General features: G+C 43.8%; 1 protein-coding gene across 2 annotated transcripts; it reads left to right on the top strand.

Annotated features, from left to right (window-relative positions):
* Window positions 1-1,949: 1,949 nt before the first annotated feature.
* On the top strand, window positions 1,950-18,654 carry mapk4 (mitogen-activated protein kinase 4). Of its 2 annotated transcripts, none has more exons than XM_035638793.2 (9): window positions 1,950-2,214; window positions 3,702-5,253; window positions 5,897-6,072; window positions 11,774-11,918; window positions 13,426-13,508; window positions 13,704-13,782; window positions 14,037-14,250; window positions 14,462-14,627; window positions 15,246-18,654. In XM_035638793.2, exons 2-9 carry the CDS (start codon window positions 4,887-4,889, stop codon window positions 16,182-16,184), a joined length of 2,169 nt encoding a protein of 722 aa, XP_035494686.2. In that variant the 5' UTR covers window positions 1,950-2,214; window positions 3,702-4,886; the 3' UTR covers window positions 16,185-18,654. The 2 variants fall into 2 exon arrangements, with proteins under 2 accessions (XP_035494686.2, XP_035494687.2); XM_035638794.2 differs by lacking the exon at window positions 1,950-2,214 and adding an exon at window positions 3,083-3,216.
* Window positions 18,655-18,819: the final 165 nt, after the last annotated feature.

Raw genomic sequence — 18,819 nt, 5'->3', positions numbered from 1 at the left:
AATTTTGCTAGAAACGTGGACAAACATCTCAAGAACACCAATGACAGATCTGCCAAGAGGTTATTTTTTTGTGAATTTCATCCTACATTGTTTTGTTTGTACGTTTTAATTTCTGCCATCTCATCTTTACTGTGGTAAATAACAGCAGGTTGTGCCAGTGCAGAAAAATGTTCATGCTTTTACACTTTGGAACTGCATCACTGTTAGACCCAGTGACGCACTAAATCAACAGAAAAAAATGATTTGACCTTTCATCATAAAATAGGCTTTGCCATGTTCTCTGACTGCTCCACTGCTGCTGAACAAAAACAGCTGGAAAAAGACTGATGCAGCTGCAACAAAAGTATTTAATAATTTCCTTTACACCACCTTCCCTTTGTAGACCTGACTCGCCGTCACAGGAAAGGAGGCAGACATAAGAAGATATGAACTGAAAAGTCCCTGTCAATCCAAGCGGTTACACTTTAGCTGCATTACACAGCAGGTACAGGACTTTCTCCCCTCGCCAATCAGAAAGGAACCACTGATCCATCGTCTGCTTTAACAAACCCTCCACCAGACAGCTGCATAACACGTATAATTTTGCTTAAATTGTCCTTTAAAAAAGTGAGTTAAGGAGAGTTATCATGCGCAACGAATAGAAAGCAAAGCAAAGCGGTCACATGTCTTCCGTAAACGTGCCCGGAGACTTCAAAATTCACGACCTATCCCTGTGTCTCTCCTCTGCTCCTCTCACTGATGGAGTCACAACCCCAGTGTGCCACTTTACACGGGGTTCATTACGTTATTACGTTGCTCCTGGGTCTCTTGTTTTTTCTCCACATCCTCTCTCCTCTCTTTGATCCCCGAAGCTGTAGAAACTCGGTGCATAATCCTCATCACACCCTCACCGTGGCCTGCCTTCTCCATAACCGCCCTCCGCAAACCACGAGCTGTGGGACTTTGTAGATGGACAGATACTCTTCTAAATCACAGCCATCAGGCTTTGCAAACATTGGAGGAGCTTGTGTCTTTGTTTGGCTCCAGTTGTGCTCTCTCCATCTTCACGATGGCGTTGTGCGTCAAGCTCCACGTGAGTTTTTTCCAGAGGTCACCAGCAGTGGTTTCTGGGAACAGTGAGAAATCAAAAACTAAACTGAAACATATTTTTTACTGGTGGACTCTTGGGGGAACAGCCACTTGGTCAATGATGTAGCCGGTATCTGATAAAGCTTTCAAACTGGGGTTTAGGTCAATAAGAGGTACAACATTCAGAGCACACAATTTCCTTTTTCATTTTTTTATGGTAATGACAAGCAACATATTTAACCTCATGAACAGCTATTTCCAGTGAAACAGTCCTAGTCTTCTCTACTTTTATTGAAATGACATGATCACACAAGCTTATGCTTTCAATTTTCACTGCCACTAAGACTATTATCTCTTTACAGTGGAGCCTTTCTAAACATCACGTGAATTATTATTTCTTTTGGAACTTTAAAAAAAAATATATATATTATTATTATCCAAAGGCTCCTCCCCGGCTTCCTCTCCTGGGGAATTTCAAACCCTGTACATTCTGTCAGGTTGATAGATGACCACGATAAAGCTGCAATGTGATAATCAGGCGAGATTTTTGAGTTTTTAGTCTGACAAATTTAGACTTCGGGCGTTATATGATTGTAGTGTTGGTTGGCACTGTTAGTTTGGAGACACCGACATCGAACCAGGTTTAACCGAGGTCATTGATCCAGAGAGGGGGAGAGGGAGAGGGAGAGAGAGACATGGTACCTCATCCTCATCCTCTGTGGTGCAGTGTATGAGAGAGAGAGAGAGAGTGTGTGTGTGTGTGTGTGTGTGTGTGTGTGATGCCACGCAGGGTGATCCCTCCTCTCCTCTCTCGGATCCTCTGAAGCGCTGACAGAGAGCGGACAGTCGCCCACAGTAACCGGCTCTGCCTCTGGCTTATCTCATCTCGGCGGATCAACCCCCCCCCCCCCCTCTCCACCCCCATCCCATCCCATCCCATGCCACCCACCCCCTCGGTGCCGACCCATGCCTGCTGTTACCCCTTGTATCATCTGAGTCACACACACACACACACACAGAGAGAGGAAGAGAGATGCGGTCTCCCTTTGTGTGTTTCACTTTCTTCGCTCCCAAGGACCCGAGGTATCTCTTCGCCGGATCTTTGTCTCTGGATGGCGGCGGAGGCTGCGCGCTGCGCGCACTCCGGTGAGTGCTGATGTCTGCAGTTGTTATCTCTGCATGGATTTCTTTTTTTTTTTGTTAACGCGGATCCCGATGACAAAGTGGAGCTGGTTTGAATAGAGGGAGTTGGGGAGGAAGGAGCTCAGGCCTGTTTGGCATTGGTTCAGGCTACTTCCCCCCCTTCTTTTGCATGGGGCTTCGTGCTTTATCAGATGCACTTCAATCTGCCTGTGTTGTCCTGTCGGGGAGAGGGGCGTTACTGGAGTGGGTATGTTGACACACAAAGGCAGCTGCACGAAGCCAGTGTGCAGAGAGGATGCACCGTTTCCCATCTGAAGTCAAACTGCCCAGGACGTTCATTGGCAAAGTACAATTTGCCAATATTGTACTTATTATTGTACTTACTGTACAATTTGCCAATATTGTAAAGGCTGCCCCTGTGAGGGACACAGGGGCAGCCGGTACAAAGCCAGAGTACAACGAGGTGTACTCTGGCTTTGTTCCCATCTGCCTTCACCTACCAATGTGTTCCCAGCACGCTGGCGCAGGCAGAGCAAGTACAGTTCCACTGGAAGACATACGCCAAACGTGATATTCCTAAGCCGCGTTGACACTGAGCTTCATTATAACAGAAAGAGCAAGATATTCTATTGCACTGGATCAAGAAACTGTTAATAATCCTTCTTCACAATGTGCAATGCTGTTGCACATGCTTGGAAATAAATATGGGGAATAACTGCTGAGAGAGAACACCAGGAGCCATCTTCTGTGGTTATGCATTATTTATAAAGTTGGCCCAGTGCACCTCCCACCCAGCAACACTGTCAGTGCCCCCCCTCCTCTCTCTCTCTGCCTCTGTTCTCACCTTACACTCTTGCAGCCTCTGACAGTCGGTCTGAATGAGGCTGACATGATGTTTAGAAGTGTTTCTGCGAAGGCGGTCATAAGGCACTCGGAGCTCCGTTTGTGGGTGAGAGAGAGAGAGAAAATACTCAACCTTGCCTCCAGGCCTTTGACAGCAAAGAGGTTTGTTCTGTGGATTGATTGATTGTTTGAGTTCTTATACAGCTCAGGGATGTGAGGGTGCAAGAGGGTCAAGGCTTTTGTGTCAAATACCACTAGGTGACCGTCCCAGGGAGGGAAGTAAGGGGCAGAAATGACAGAGAATGAAACATAGACCAAAGGAGAGTTGACTTTCCATTGACAAAATGACACCAGCATGTTCATCTGCTCCATTCAGTCTTATTGTCTCTCCGCTCTGGAACATCAGTAGCTTCATATAGCAGATATTAAATCATCATTTAATTGCCGTGATTGCCCTCTCTAAGCACATTAAGTAGCTGGTGTAGATTAGGTTACACTGCCATTCAGTGTTATGCAACGCCAGCTCTCCTGCGTCTCGGACCCTCATGACACAGGCGCTCTGTTGCTGTGTAACTTTCATCTTTAGCTTTTTTCGTGTGTCTGTTCTCTGTTCATCCTGTTTGTTTGTTTTCTCTCTTCCTCCCCAGGAGCAGCAGCAGATGCGTTGAGCAACACGGCTAATAGCACTTATCTTTCTATATTGACCACACGCCTCATGCTAAAAATCCCCACACTCATGAGAAGGCAACGGGAAGCAGATTACTGAGGGATTATACCACAGATTCAGGATTTGACTGCTGTCCAACTGTGGATCTCACTCGGAATGAACTCCTGTGACTGGCTGACTGACTGAGAGACACTCTGGTGTCATGGAGGAAGAGGAGGAGCCAACGGAGTCTCATTGAACGCCGCCTCCCCGTCTCCTGTCTCAGCATCGAAGGCTTTGACTGGCCAATGAGGATTACAAACAGCAGAGTGCGCAGAAAGGGAGAGGAGTGCAGAGCTGACCGTACGCCTGTTGCTGTCCCATGATGCATCTACACATGAAAGAGCAGGATCAGCCACACAGAGGGCTGTTTCTATGGATACCCCTGCCCTGGGTAGTATTAATAAGACTCACTGATATTCTGACTATTTGTCCGTGAAGGAAATACAGAGAGATTAGAAGTGTATCCCTGCAGCGGACTTACAGCATCAGATAACAACTGTGGAGCAGTGAAGGGCACCATCATTAAGTGTTAACATGAAAATGACATTTCTATTATTCGTTTTTTAGATGTACTGTAGCTGCTTTACCAAAACATGTTTAAACCTGGAGCCGCACAAGCGCTGACAAAAGCAAATGTTAGAATACTTTCTACTTGGTTTCATATATTTTGATCCTTTCTGAGATTCAATTTTTTGCTCAGACCCTCCTTGTCCCACACTCCTCCAAAATCAGTTAGACAAATAATTTGAAAAGTGTGATTTATACAAACCTGCCCACACAGTAAAAGAGGATGTGAAATGATGCACAAAGAAACGTTCTCTTAGGCCTGGAGCAAATTATTACCTTTTGGGATGCCGAAAAAACTGCCATCATCTTCCACCAGGTTAGTCGAGGCATTCAATTTGGGCCTTTATATGATAACAGACATCTACTGTATATGCACCCGCTTCCCAAAGAAAACTCGTGCGTCTACTGATTCTGGACTCACCAGCAAGATGTGGCACTGTATGCACCAGATGATACAGAAACCTTTTTAATTTAGGAATTGTGGGGATTCATGAAGTACATCAAACTACCTGAAATCTATCCACCATCTGCCTCCAATACCTCAAACTGAGCTGTCATGGCCCGTCAGGACACTCCTCCCTTCCTCCATGGCTTTGACCTCAGTGGTCACTTCGTTGACCCTCGACCTCTCGGCACGGGTGTCACCGGCCTGGTGCTCTCAGCTGTGGACCAGCGCAACGGACGGCGTGTGGCAATTAAAAAGCTGGTGATGCGCGACACTGTGACGGTGAAACATGCCCTGCGGGAGGTGAAAATCACCCATCGGCTGAGCCACGAGAATGTGGTGCAGGTTCATGAGGTTCTGGCGCCACATGGACGCCCGCTGCCCCGGGACCCAAGGCAACTCAGTGCCCTCTACATTGTCCAGGAGTGCATGGAGACCGATTTGGCTCGGCTGCTGGAACAAGGACCACTACCCACAGGTACTGAGTGGGAAAAATCGAAAAAAGGAAATTCTAATAAGTGACAATTAAACATCAAACTGACAAAACAATCTCACCGTGAGGTGCACCTGATAGTTTCGCTGGAACTACGACTAGAATTGACGATGTGATATGTTCAAAAGCCACAGCTGCTAAATGGACCTTGAGATGGGATTGTTTTGTTCACTGCTGTGAACTTTGAATCTTTAAATCAGTTCAAGTCCAAACTTGCCACCACAGTTTTGGTATGATTCACTTAAGACAATACTGGTCTGTATTGTCTTGACTGTGACTTATTGGATACATGTGAAATCCTTTTTAAGGGATGCCTGGTTGAAACTCTGCCAAGCAATTATCATATCACATTCAAAGAATGACATTTATAAACTGAATTTGAATTCATAGGCCTTATAAAGTGTTATTTTATATATTTATTCCTTCCTTTCTTATTTTTCATGACTATACTGTGTGTGATAAAGGACTGGAGTGAAGCAGACCTCAGATAATTGCCCATATCCATAAATTACACGTTTTTAGATCAAAGTAAAATGTAGGAAAACATTTCAATTGAGTTATAAAAATATATGTAAGTGCCAGGGGACATTGGATTGTATCCTGATATCTGATTTTCGTCCTTGCACAGGTCACGCTACGCTGCTGTTCTACCAGCTGCTGAGGGGACTAAAGTTCATCCACTCAGCCAACGTCCTGCACAGAGACCTAAAGCCTGCTAACATATTCATCAACACGGACCAACTGCTGCTCAAGGTTGGAGACTTCGGGCTGGCGAGAATAGTCGACCCTCACTATTCTCATAAGGTAACAGTGAGCAAAAACCCACAAGTACACACACACACCAATTAATATCCTGTAAGGACATGTACAGTTTATGGTATATACTATAGTTTGTTTTCACAAATGCGCTTCAGAGTCTCCACGTCCTCAACCTTTAACAATATTCAGATTTCATAAATGTCGATATGAATACAGACTAAAACCTTTCTAGTTTTAAAAATACATTATAAATGGTTGGCCTACCTGTATACTAATCTTATTTTTTAAAGTGCTCATCTACAAGAACAATACTCACCAAATGTGAAATGTATGCTGGAGTTTTTGAATTATCAACACACATACTTTTATAGCCATAACCTAATTTTGTTAATCATCTTATTTTGGGGCATGCAAATGTAGCCAATGTGCCAAGTTCAAATTTGACTTGAGACCAATAAATCCCTGTGATCATTATTCTTGTTTGGTTAGTGCTCTCTTAAGTTCCATCTTAATTTTAGAAAATTGCATAAGCTTCAGACAACAAGCCAGTGTAATGTTTTAGATATCTGTCTGCACACTATTGGTTGTATTGATTTCGTCGAATCTTTCCCAAAAGATCTGTTTTAAAGTATTACAGTAGGATTTTTCACTCTCCTCTGCTCTGACACAGTGTGGGTTGTTCGGCTGCTGATGAATGAGTCTAGGGATAGAATTGTAATATTAAACATTATCTCTCGGCAAAGAGATAGAAACGTCTAAGCCCTGGCCCTGTGTGGTTATCAGACAGCAGCACATTATAAGAAGATGGGATACTATTGCATAAGAATCTTCTTATAGAGAATCAGCAGGCGTGCACACGTTTTGTCCGCCTCACAATTGAAACCGAATAATTTATCTGGCTGGTGTCCTTTCAGTCGGCATCTCAGGTGACATCTTTGACATCACTGGTCTGTTTCTGACAATACTGGCAGCCGAATACAGACAGAATTTCAAAATCTCAAACTTTGAGCTCATAAAACCCTGTGGTTAGCCTGTGTATTGTAGGTCAGGGGCTTCTGAGCGTTTGATGTGACAAATTACTGCTCCATTGTGCTGCTTTAATAAGCAAGAAGGTCCCATGGCCACACTGTTACACTAGCAGGGCAGGATGTGTGTGTTGATTGTGTTGTGTCATTGTTTTTGTGCTTTCTGGGTCTGCGCATATGGAGAGGAGCCCTTGTGAAAGGGAATCATTGTCAGCCCAGAACACGGGACCGGGGACCAGCTGGGCGCAGACACAGGAGGTGCATTTGGAGGGAGAGAAGAGGGATGAGGGGGGGAGTCAAAAAACAGATGAAGAGCAAGGGTGAGAGGAAAGTGAAAAGTACCAAGGGAGGAAGAACGAAGGAGGGTGAGCAAAAGTGCAAAGAGGAAAAACAAGGAGAGGGAGGGGGGCAGAAGAGAGAAAAACGGTGAGGGAAACAAAGGTAGTTTGGGCTGTGCAAGACGGCAGAAACAAGGTTTACACACTGTGCGTGTTTGGGTGCATAACTACACTCTCACACATGATAGACAGACAGATACAGACAGACACAGACAGATAGATAGACACAGACAGACAGACACAGACAGATAGATAGACACAGACAGATAGACACAGACAGATAGATAGACACAGACAGATAGATAGACACAGACAGATAGATAGACACAGACAGACACAGACAGACACAGACAGATAGATAGACACAGACAGATAGATAGACACAGACAGACACAGACAGACACAGACAGACAGACACAGACAGACACAAACAGACACAGACAGACAGACACAGACAGATATATAGACACAGACACACACAGACAGATAGATAGACACAGACAGATAGATAGACACAGACAGACACAGACAGACAGACACAGACAGATAGATAGACACAGACAGACACAGACAGACAGACACAGACAGATAGATAGACACAGACAGACACAGACAGATAGATAGACACAGACAGATAGATAGACACAGACAGACACAGACAGATAGATAGACACAGACAGACACAGACAGACAGATAGATAGAGACAGACAGACACAGACAGAGAGACAGACAGACACAGACTGACAGACAGACAGACACAGACAGATAGATAGACACAGACAGATAGACACAGACAGATAGATAGACACAGACAGACACAGACAGATAGATAGACACAGACAGACACAGACAGATAGATAGAGACAGACAGACACAGACAGAGAGACAGACAGACAGACACAGACACAGTCATACACAGACAGACAGACACAGACAGACACAGACCGATAGATAGACACAGACAGACACAGACAGATAGATAGACACAGACAGACACAGACAGATAGATAGACACAGACAGATAGATAGACACAGACAGATAGATAGAGACAGACAGACACAGACAGAGAGACAGACAGACACAGACAGACAGACAGACAGACAGACAGACAGACACAGACAGACAGACAGACAGACAGACAAGACAGACAGACAGACACAGACAGATAGATAGACACAGACAGACAGACAGACAGACAGACAAGACAGACAAGACAGACAGACAGACAGACAGACAGACAGACAGACACAGACAGATAGATAGACACAGACAGACAGACAGACAGACAGACAGACAATACAGACAGACAGACAGATAGATTGATAGATTGATAGATAGACAGATAGATTACCCTATCTGATTTATCTGTGTAGCCAGCAGAACATCACATTCTCACTGTTCGTTAGGAAATCGCATTACCTACTGTATGTGTGTATCAGGTTGTATGATGATGTGTGTGTAAGACGATGCTGCTCTATTTGTGATGCAGTGAGGTAGATGCCTGCAGTGAATGTGATAGCATCCTTTCTTTCATTCAATAATGCAGAGCCATTGTGCTGCTTTTTCAAAGATTTCGTGGTATGAAGGGATGAGCACCTCTAAATTTTTAGCTGTGATGGCAATTCATAAATAGTCATAACTTTCCTATCGGGCTATAAAACAAGACTTGCCTCATTTATACTGCACAGAAATTGGTTTTATATTATGTTGTGTTTGACAGTAAAATTGTCGAGTTTAGATTTATAGTTCTCACCACCGGATGATCTTTTTTTTCAATATACTATTCCCTGTAATTACTCTTTGCCATTTTGTCCCTTTTTCTTAGGGCCTCTACAGTATCTTACATGGTCAGTGTGTTATCACAGCGGTTTTGTCAGCTCACTTTGACTCTGCAGCGGATCGAAACGAGGCTGTTTGACGAGCTGTTTGACGAGCTGTCTGGAAGAGCGCTCCTGACTCTACACAGACAAACATTTACTCAGGTGAAGGGAGATGACAGAGAGGAGGAAACAGAGGCCGAGCCGAGACATTATTTGTGATGTTGTTTACAGTCGACACCAGTGGGAGCTTGGTGTTTCTGTGAGTCTGTATGTGTGAATGTCACCTGCTGAGGCATGGCTGGATTCGCCCAGAAATTATTCATGACCTGGATGAAGGATAGAGAGATAGAAGTGGAGGAAAGGTAGGATAGGTTGAAAAAAGTAAGTGAAAGGGAGGGATGAAAGGAAAAGGAAGTGAAAGGGGACAAACAAAAAGATACAGTAGGTACAGACAAGTAAAAATAACCCAAGTGGGACAGTAGCTGGCAAAGGGAAGACGAAGGGAAGAAACAGGAGAGAAGTGAGGTGAGGCACTGCAGGGTGGCGAAAAGAGAGAGATGACGTGAAGTGTGAAGAAAAGAGGGAGGGAAGCGGAAGGAGAAACACAGAGGTCAGGGAGAGTTATTGAGGGAAACGGATGGTGAGGAAAGTAGGAGGCGATGTGGAGATCAGTTGGTCTATACAAGACTGAGGAGGTGAAGACAGGACGAAGAAGGTCAAAGGGAAGGAGAGGAGCAGAAGGAGAAAAGACACACAGCAAACCTTTTGTGTTGGTGGACAGATGTGACACTAACGTCTGCACAGTGTACCACCATATCTGTGCATTATTACGGGAAACTGAAACCTAAAAATGTTCCTCTTTCTGTGTCCAGAGCGGTTATATGATTAACTTCATCATCATCATGATTATCAAATAATATCGTATGAAAGAAGATCTCATATGGAGGGAATGATCAAACAGCGGAGAGATGAAGAGACATAGGAGACAGGGAGAGTGCATGTTTATCAGACCTTGACAGAGCACTCAGCATCAGTTTCTGCTCTGTCATCTACTGGCACACAGAGGAGAACAGGCGGTGATGAGGGGGAAACATGGAGGGGAAGGTGCGGGGAGGGCAGAGTATAGGCCTGGAGTGGGAGACGGAGAGGGGGTGGAGAGCATCAGAGAAGTAGGTGAGAGACACATAATGTAGGGGTGAGGGGAGGAGGAATGACAGGAAGCATAGGTGCAAAACGAGTGTGGAGAGAAGAGAACCACTGAGGCTGAAGAGAGATGTCAAAGTGAGTTTTCATTCACAGCTTCTCAATGGTGCGGGGGTCCGGACGAGTCATTGTCGAGGAGTAACGTTAAAAGCTCCTAGAACCATTTTCACATTTAAATTAAAAAAAAATAAACATGTAGATATTCTATGTAGTGGTACATTTCTGGCAGTGATGCACTAGTGGGAATGTTGGTGTGGGTGGCCCACAGAGGAGAAAGGCTCTGAGTCATCTACCTTAACCTGCTGATTTAGATACAATGCACTACTTTCTTTGCCGCCCCCCGCCATTTTCAAAGATGAAGAGGGAAATCTCTTTTCAGCTGTGAAGTAGAATATACATCCACTTTTGGGTTATGGCCTAAAACATAATTATCAGAGGGGATATGTCCCTGGTGATAACAGTAATTGCTTGAAATCCATCCCGATTATGAAAACTCGTCTGTGCCTTGTTTAATCCAATGCTGTCTCCACACCAGATAGAGTGATAGACCATTGAATGGTGAGACAGGAAATGGAAACAGTGGACATGTGGAGAGGGGTAATGGGAGATCAGAAGGGGGAGGAGAGCAGGGAGGACAGAGGAGAGTGGGAGTAGACTATGAGAGATGAAGGAAACTATATGAGAAGGTGCTTGGAGGCAGACTCTTCAAAAAACTGACCCGTGCCTGGTTTTGGGGCCCCCCCTTTTCCAAACAAAAAATAATTTGTGGTGCAGATGAATGTAAAACATAGATAGGATCTGTCATCATCAAATGTATGACAATTCGTAATCCTAATTCTAAGCAGGAACAACGCATTACAAATAAACCTGGTTTGTGTGTGGATGTGCTTGCCTGTGGCTCGTCTCCATGCACAGTATCATCGGTGTTATTCACAAGGTGAACATTTACTAAAGTAGAAAGGCAGAACGGAGGCTTGTCGGAGCAGCGCCAAATGAGAGGAGGGGTGTTGTTGTACAGGCGAGCATCAAAGGCTCGGTGAAACTCTGTAACTGCAGGTATGATTATGGGAATGTATTTTCTGCTGGAGAGTGTGTTCAGAAGCCAGTTTCCGTCATGGAGCTGATGAAGTCTTTTCGGGTTTAAATCAAAAAATCTCTTCTGAGTCCATTTGGTTTGTTTTTTGTTTTTTTTGGAGCTCACATCACATCGCACTTCACAATGTTTCCACTCCTATAAAAACGACTGTCAGCACGCAGCAATGTGAAAACCTCATACACAAGCCAATCTGTTGTATGTTCATAAGTTAACCACCGTACGCTAACTGTTATCTCACTCACCTCTTCACCCCCTTCTGCAGGGCTATCTGTCCGAGGGTCTGGTAACAAAGTGGTATTGTTCCCCCCGTCTGCTCCTGTCCCCCAACAACTATACCAAGGCCATAGACATGTGGGCCGCAGGCTGCATACTGGCTGAGATGCTTACTGGGCGCATGCTGTTTGCAGGTACCGTCCCCACCGAGACCTCCGACCCAGGACATCAGGACTGTGCTGTCCTGCAGAAACATTATGAAGTTGCTCATCATTCATTTGATGTGATAATGGATTATGATTATATTGTCATAATAGTCAGCACAAATATCTCATTACAAAAAGTCATGCAATATTTTTTCTCGGAAGTGTGTTTCCAGGAACTGTAATGTTTCCAATTTTTGTCTGTTATTTCTTAGTCTGACAGTGCATATTAAAATCAAATTACATTTTTTTTAATGTATTTTATTTTCAAATGTTTCTTGAAAATAAAAGTATTAAAAGTACACTAGCATGAACATCTAAGCAACAATAAACACCAGCCCAAACAAAACAGAACATTGAATTCAGGCTTAATTCTTCAAGCAGCTTCATGAAAACAGTGTATCATCAGGCGAATTTAGCAGAGATGCAAAAAAAAGGTGCATCAAAGTATCAACGGAGGAAAAATGCTCATCATGTGAGAGCTAAGGAGAGATTTCCTTTCCAGTATCCTCCACTAAAGATGCTTTATTCTTTTTTCTTTTTTTCCCTGTAGGCTACTTCTTTGCCTGACCAGAATAACAATGATGACAGAGAAATTGTCAGTGTCTGTTGCAGATGTAGTTCCTCATGACAGGCAGACTTGACCTCCACCAGCCCTCCACACCACAGGGGACATGGTGCCATAAAAACAGTCGCATCATCTGTTCCCTGGTGTTCCTCTCTGCTAGAAAGAGAGAGAAAAAAGAAATGTCTGGCTTTCTTTTTACTTAACCACCACAGTTTACATGGCACAATATATGTTTCCCCTTATATCAGAGGGGAAGCGATGCACTGTCATCCAAATACACTGTAACTGCTTGTTTAGTTCTTAGAGCAGTCAGTGTGCTGATATAGCACCACCTCCTGGTTACACCACAGTGAGTGAGTTAGTTGCTCTCCATCATTTGTCAAAGAAAGAATGGGGACTTACCCCCAGAGTTGAGCGTGATCATGTCGTATTCCTGCCACGTTGTGTATGATGCTCAACAAACTCAGGTTCAACATTAGGATTGTGGTCAATGCCTGTATTTGAAGGATGTGGGACTTTCACACAACCTTCAAAGCAGTGCTGCCCAACTGATTGTAATGTCCCTGTTACCTGCTGTGGAATCACAGTGACATAAAAAAAAATAGAAATGTCAACCTTTTCTTTCCCAGCATATGATTTAGGGTGGATTTATTTTTGAATAGATCAATGATTGGGAGGAGAAGATATAAATGAGGATGTGAGCAATGGAATTCAAATTGAAATGGCAGATATAATGTTTGGGATTTGTAGTGGTAATTTCTAAAATTTTAATTGAAGCTGCGTATCTTACCGTGGCTTTTACTGGACAGCTCACAGCTCCTAGTTATTCCTGTATGACTCTAATTGGTCGCCTTTTTTTTTCTTTCTGCTTATGTAACTGATCGTCCGTCTCTTCTCTGATGGTCTCTCATTGGTTGGCTCCCTCTGCAGGAGCTCATGAGCTGGAGCAGATGCAGCTGATCCTCGACACAGTGCCCGTGCTGAGGGAGGAGGACAGGCAGGACCTGTTACAGGTGATGCCTCGGTGGCTCCTGCAGGCGGATTTTTGTTTTAGTCCACATGCAATGTAGAATGTGTACACAACGCTGTCTAATAGGGGATCCGCGTTTGTGTGGATATCCACTATTCACGGCTGCCTTGAATACTGTAAAGAAATAACTGCAACAGAATCATGCACATGTCTGAAGCTCACTTTCCTCCTTTCCCAGGTGATGCCTTCATATGTCAGCCGCGGATGGAGAGTCAAGAAACCCTTTTCTGAATTGCTGCCAGAAGTGGATGCTCAGGGTGAGCAGAGGGAATCGAGGAGTGGGAAGAAGAGGAAGGTCCAGTAGTATGAAATAGAAAGTGGGATCAAATAAGAGTAATGGAAGATGTGAGGAGGAGAAAGATATACAGAAAACAGGAGATTATCTGAGCTGTGAAAGATTGGGGGAGATGATAAAGAAGGGTGCAGAGGTTTAAAATACTTTTGAAAGTCATTGCATTTCATTTTTTCTCCTCCTTCTCCCTCATTCCCCCCCCTCTCCCTCTCCTCTCAGCTGTGGACTTCCTTGAGCGTATCTTGACCTTTAACCCCATGGATCGGCTGACGGCTGAAGCAGCCCTGTCCCATCCCTTTCTCCAGCAGTACTCCTGTCCCGAGGATGAGCCCACCTCCTCGCACCCCTTCCACATCGAGGACGAACTGGAGGACAACCTCATCACCGAGCAGAGCCTCAGCAGCAGTCAGGCCTCCAGCATCCACTGGGACAGGTGCGTACATTTATGGAACATGGATCATGGAGTCAAATTGTAAATATTGTTTTGGAATAGAAAAGTCTGGTGAAGCAAAATGACAATCCATCTATTTACATATCGTAAATAAGCATATCAGAGTCAATATACTACAATATATAGTATATATATATATACTACAGTGCAGTTATCATGATACTGACAGTATTGAGTGTCTGCCTTCCTTCAGGTATGAGAACAGTTTATCCACAGATGTATGCTGGCAGCAGGCAGGCGGGAGGTGCCGCTGCATGCCCCCTGGCCACGTTACCTCTGACCTGGGAGACACGACGGAGGATGAGGAGGTGCAGCGGGACCCCCGGGCCGGTTCCACCTCACTGTTAGAGGAAGCTCAGGTTTTTCCTCCTTTTTCTTGTTGCTTCATTTGCATCATTTGTCTTTTTCCCCCTCACTGACTGATTTGTAGCCGGTATCTAATTTGAATGAAATGCTCAGAGAGTTGTGATGAAGGTGATAAAGCTGATTAGGTTAAAGGATTTATGTCAACAAATTAGCTAATGGCTAAGATGTTGTGCAGCCCCACTTTCACTGCATTGGTATCGTCACTCACATTTTCTCTTAAACCCTTATCACACATTGCTGTTTTACCCCCGTTGCCCTCATTAGCACCTTTGATTTACTACCTACTATTGGGCAATATGAAGATTTCATCGAATAGCAAATTGTTTCTGATGGAAATCTTCCTTTATTGCTGCTGTTTTTAAAATTATTTCAGTTCATTTCTTTATTATTTCTTTATTATTTATCATTACTATCATAAATGGTGATAAACACTGTAAGCGCATTATGTCTGTTAAAGGTTACCATCACTGTGTTATTTTCAGTGTCTAGAACTTTATGCGGTCAAATTTTATTGCTGTTACAATTAATCACATACAGTGTACTTAATATAACTAGAATTAATTACTCACTTAATTCCCCCCCCCCCCCCCCCCCCCATCTATCTTACACAGGTGGATCCACGCAAATATTCCCACAGCAGCTCAGCTGAACGCTTCCTGGAAAACTCTCACTCCTCTCTGGAGCGGGCCTGTGGTTTGGGGTACGGGGAACTGGACTGTGGTCGCTCCTGCGACTACAAAGTGGGCTCTCCTTCCTATCTGGATAAAATAGCTTGGAGGGAGGGCAAGCCTCAACACTACTCGGAGCCTAAGCTGATACTGGATCTATCGCATTGGAAGCGCAACACCAACGTCCTCCCTGTGCCTGCTGAGCCCATCGGTGGCAGTGTGGAGGACCTGGGAGAGATGAGGGAGGAGGAGGCAGAAGAGGAGGAGACGGCGGATTTATTCCAGGAGATCTCTCGCTGGGTGCAGAGCACCCAGTCTCGTCTAGACTCGCCCAGTCCCAGTCCTTCTTTGGAGCCACATTCACCCTCCTCTCCCGCTCTCCCTCTCTCCCCGACCGACCTCCCAACTCCAGTCTGCCACTACACAGAAGTTGTGCGACAACCATCAGCAGAATATGATGAGCACAGACAAAGCCCACGTCCGCCTGTTACATCTTCCACCAATTCCCTTCCCTCGCTCCTCCCCACATCTCCCACCTCTCCACTTCCGCCTCAGTCACCCCGAACAGTTTCTTCCCCCATCTCGCCACTTTTTCATTCCCCAGAATCTCAGCCCCCGTCCTCCACTTCTTCCATTCCGCAGCCGGTAAACGATGACTCCTTGGAGTCCCTTCCTGTCAAGCAAAAAGAACGGCTTTTCGACCTGGACGTCTTCATATCCCGAGCACTGAAACTGTGCAGGCAGAATAAGGAGAAAGCAGACGGGAAGAAAGGAAAGGAGAAAGAGGGAGGGTGGAGGGACGACAGCAAACTGCCAAACATTAACCGAAAGGTGCCCAGGCTTCCAGAGTACAGGACTCCACCACCACCACACACCAAATAACACGCCTAACTCTTGAAGTTTCATTTCAGCTCAACGCCCACCACAGTATGGCATCATAATGGGTTGTGTTTATATAGTGAGCAGTGCCCATGGCTGAAAATGCTGCTCAAACAGTAGACCTTAGAGTTATCAGCTGTTGTGTTGTTGGTACTACTGCAATGACAAGCCACACGCGGTGACTAAAGCCCTCACTTACAGTAAGCAATCCTGCAGCTTTGTCAGGAGGTCCTCTCGGGTTAGAGGTCAGAAATATAAATAACCCTGTTTGGAATTGTAAGTGTTTGTTCCACATGAGAACATTGAGAAATCAGTTATTTAATGATTGTGGATCAGTTGAGTTGCGATCAGTTGTCGAGTTAAAGACTTGACTTGATCGCAACTTATTCTGGGACACAAACATCTGCCTAATGACTGAGAGGGAACAGTCAACCTGTAAACAAGAGACGTTCAGACTGTCGATAACAGTAACCCAAAGGAGGGAGATCACTTGGTGTGATTTTGCTTTAGTTTTTTTTTCGTCTTTGCAAGATCTGTTGCTGCGTGTCAAGTCATTCATTAATTTCTTGAAATGTCAGGCTGTCTTCCAAAGGTGACGCTCACCAAATAATGATAGTTACACACAGGAACTGCTTCCTTCAACTTCCTCTGAATGTATTAACTGAAAAATAATCAGTCTAATTATGCTCCATGGTATAACCATGGGGATTTTATTATTTGTTGCTATTTCAACTCTCCCACAATGATTCGATGAGATCTGTCCCACGATTCATGCCTTGTAAACTTGTATAAAACTGTTATCATATTTAATTCTATAGTATATTTCTGAAGACTATTGTCTTGATATTGTGTCTAAAATATTCTTGTTTTCTTAGTTGAATTCTAGAGCACAGTTTTATGTTAATCTGGAGTGAGTTGTATTTTATTCAAATATCGAATGCTCTGTGGTAATAATTTAGGATTATTCAGCAAACGTCGCCCTAGTTTGATTGTAAAATAATATCTTGTCGGCCTGATGCACCGAACTCAGGTCATCATCGGCTGTACACTATCCTCTGTGTTCTAGACAGCCAGATATCTGGCGCTGATTTTCCTCATCTAATTGTTGGCCACTGAAATCTCTAACGCAAGCAAAAGTAGCCTATATTTCTGAGAATGTAGATCCTTTACAGCCTTTATAGGAAATGATTTGTACTCAAATTTCTCAGTGCTGCCCAGTAACCATATTGATATATGGAGAAAATAAATAAAGCGTATATTTTGCAATACTTTTCTATTCAGCATGTTAGACAGTTGACCCCCTCCCCTCCACCAAGGTAATCAAATCAGGAAGAAGATACAATCAGAGGTTATTATCTGATGCAGGCCATTGATTTGTGTCTCACACTTTCTGGATCAAGTGCATCTGACATTCATTTAACATGTCAAACTAAACAACTACCAGTGGACATATGGGAATGGTATTAAAGTTCTGCTGAGCTAATGCCAACAATCAGCTGAATCTATACGCCCCTGATTCTGTAGCCACCAATTGGCTTCCTTTCACTGAAATGCAATGCTCTGCTGTAGCTGAACACTTTGAGAAATATGCAGTCCATAGACAACAGTCTCAGGGCTGTATATGCAGGATGGAACTATTGGGAATGTCAGAGTTTCTGACATGGAAAAAGACAACAAATCACTGCTAGGTCGGCTACAACAGGATCGAGCCATATGTGAGGAATGGTAACAGTGCAAACAGCAAAACCAGGTTTTTTTTTAATATTCATAGTAGACATGAAGCACATTTAGAGTCACTAGCACATTTAGAAGTACAGATTTTGCTCAATGAGTATTGAAACTCCACCACTATCAATGGTCATTCTGAGGTTTCTAACCAGAATGGATTGCTGGACGAATTGTCAAAGGTGTTCAAGTCAAGAAAAAAAGTGCAAAGTTGTCAATTTTCTGGTCTAGAGCCATTTATCTATTTATAGAAATAGAAAAAGGCAGTGCTGTGGTTAAAATAATTAAAATGAGTCTCGTTTTTAATCTATACAGGTCTAATGACCACAATTTGCACCATACAGTTTCCGCCGCAGGTAACCTAAGCCAGCAATAACATAATTGATGCATAACAAAAATATACTGTAACGCGTGTGGTTACTGAGCCTAAGTTAATTGTTTGAAGTGTGTGAAGCAATGTAGAAAATGTGCCTCTGTACACCTCAATGCTTCCAGCTTGCTGAATGTAACATGTCCTCTCCCTTCTGCATGGCTATTCAAATAGTGTTGTTTTTATCATATGTCACTTTGTGAAATGGTCATATTTCTGCCGGCTCTTATTTCTTTTGTACTCAGGCTTCACGGCGGCTCCAGCTTCTCCTTTGAGAAAAGCTGTGAGGTTTTTAAATGCTAAATATTGATTGATAGTATCTCTTTTTGCAGTTTCTGCTTTTGCTGGACAATTAATAAACCAATATTTAAACTATTATTCAATCTCATGTTTTCTATGGCCCTGGCATAATACCAGTTACTGTAAAGTGGAATTAAGCCTTTTAAGGGTATTTTGTATTTGAATGTTATCACAATACAATAAAAAACAAATAGAAATTGTTAATACTCAAGTTTAAGATGATCACCCACTATCTAGAGAGAA

Source organism: Scophthalmus maximus, chromosome 19 (assembly GCF_022379125.1).
Source record: "Scophthalmus maximus strain ysfricsl-2021 chromosome 19, ASM2237912v1, whole genome shotgun sequence".
NCBI lineage: Eukaryota > Metazoa > Chordata > Actinopteri > Pleuronectiformes > Scophthalmidae > Scophthalmus > Scophthalmus maximus.
The sequence above is the reverse complement of the archived record's forward strand: the minus strand, read 5'-3'. Positions and strand labels throughout refer to the sequence as shown.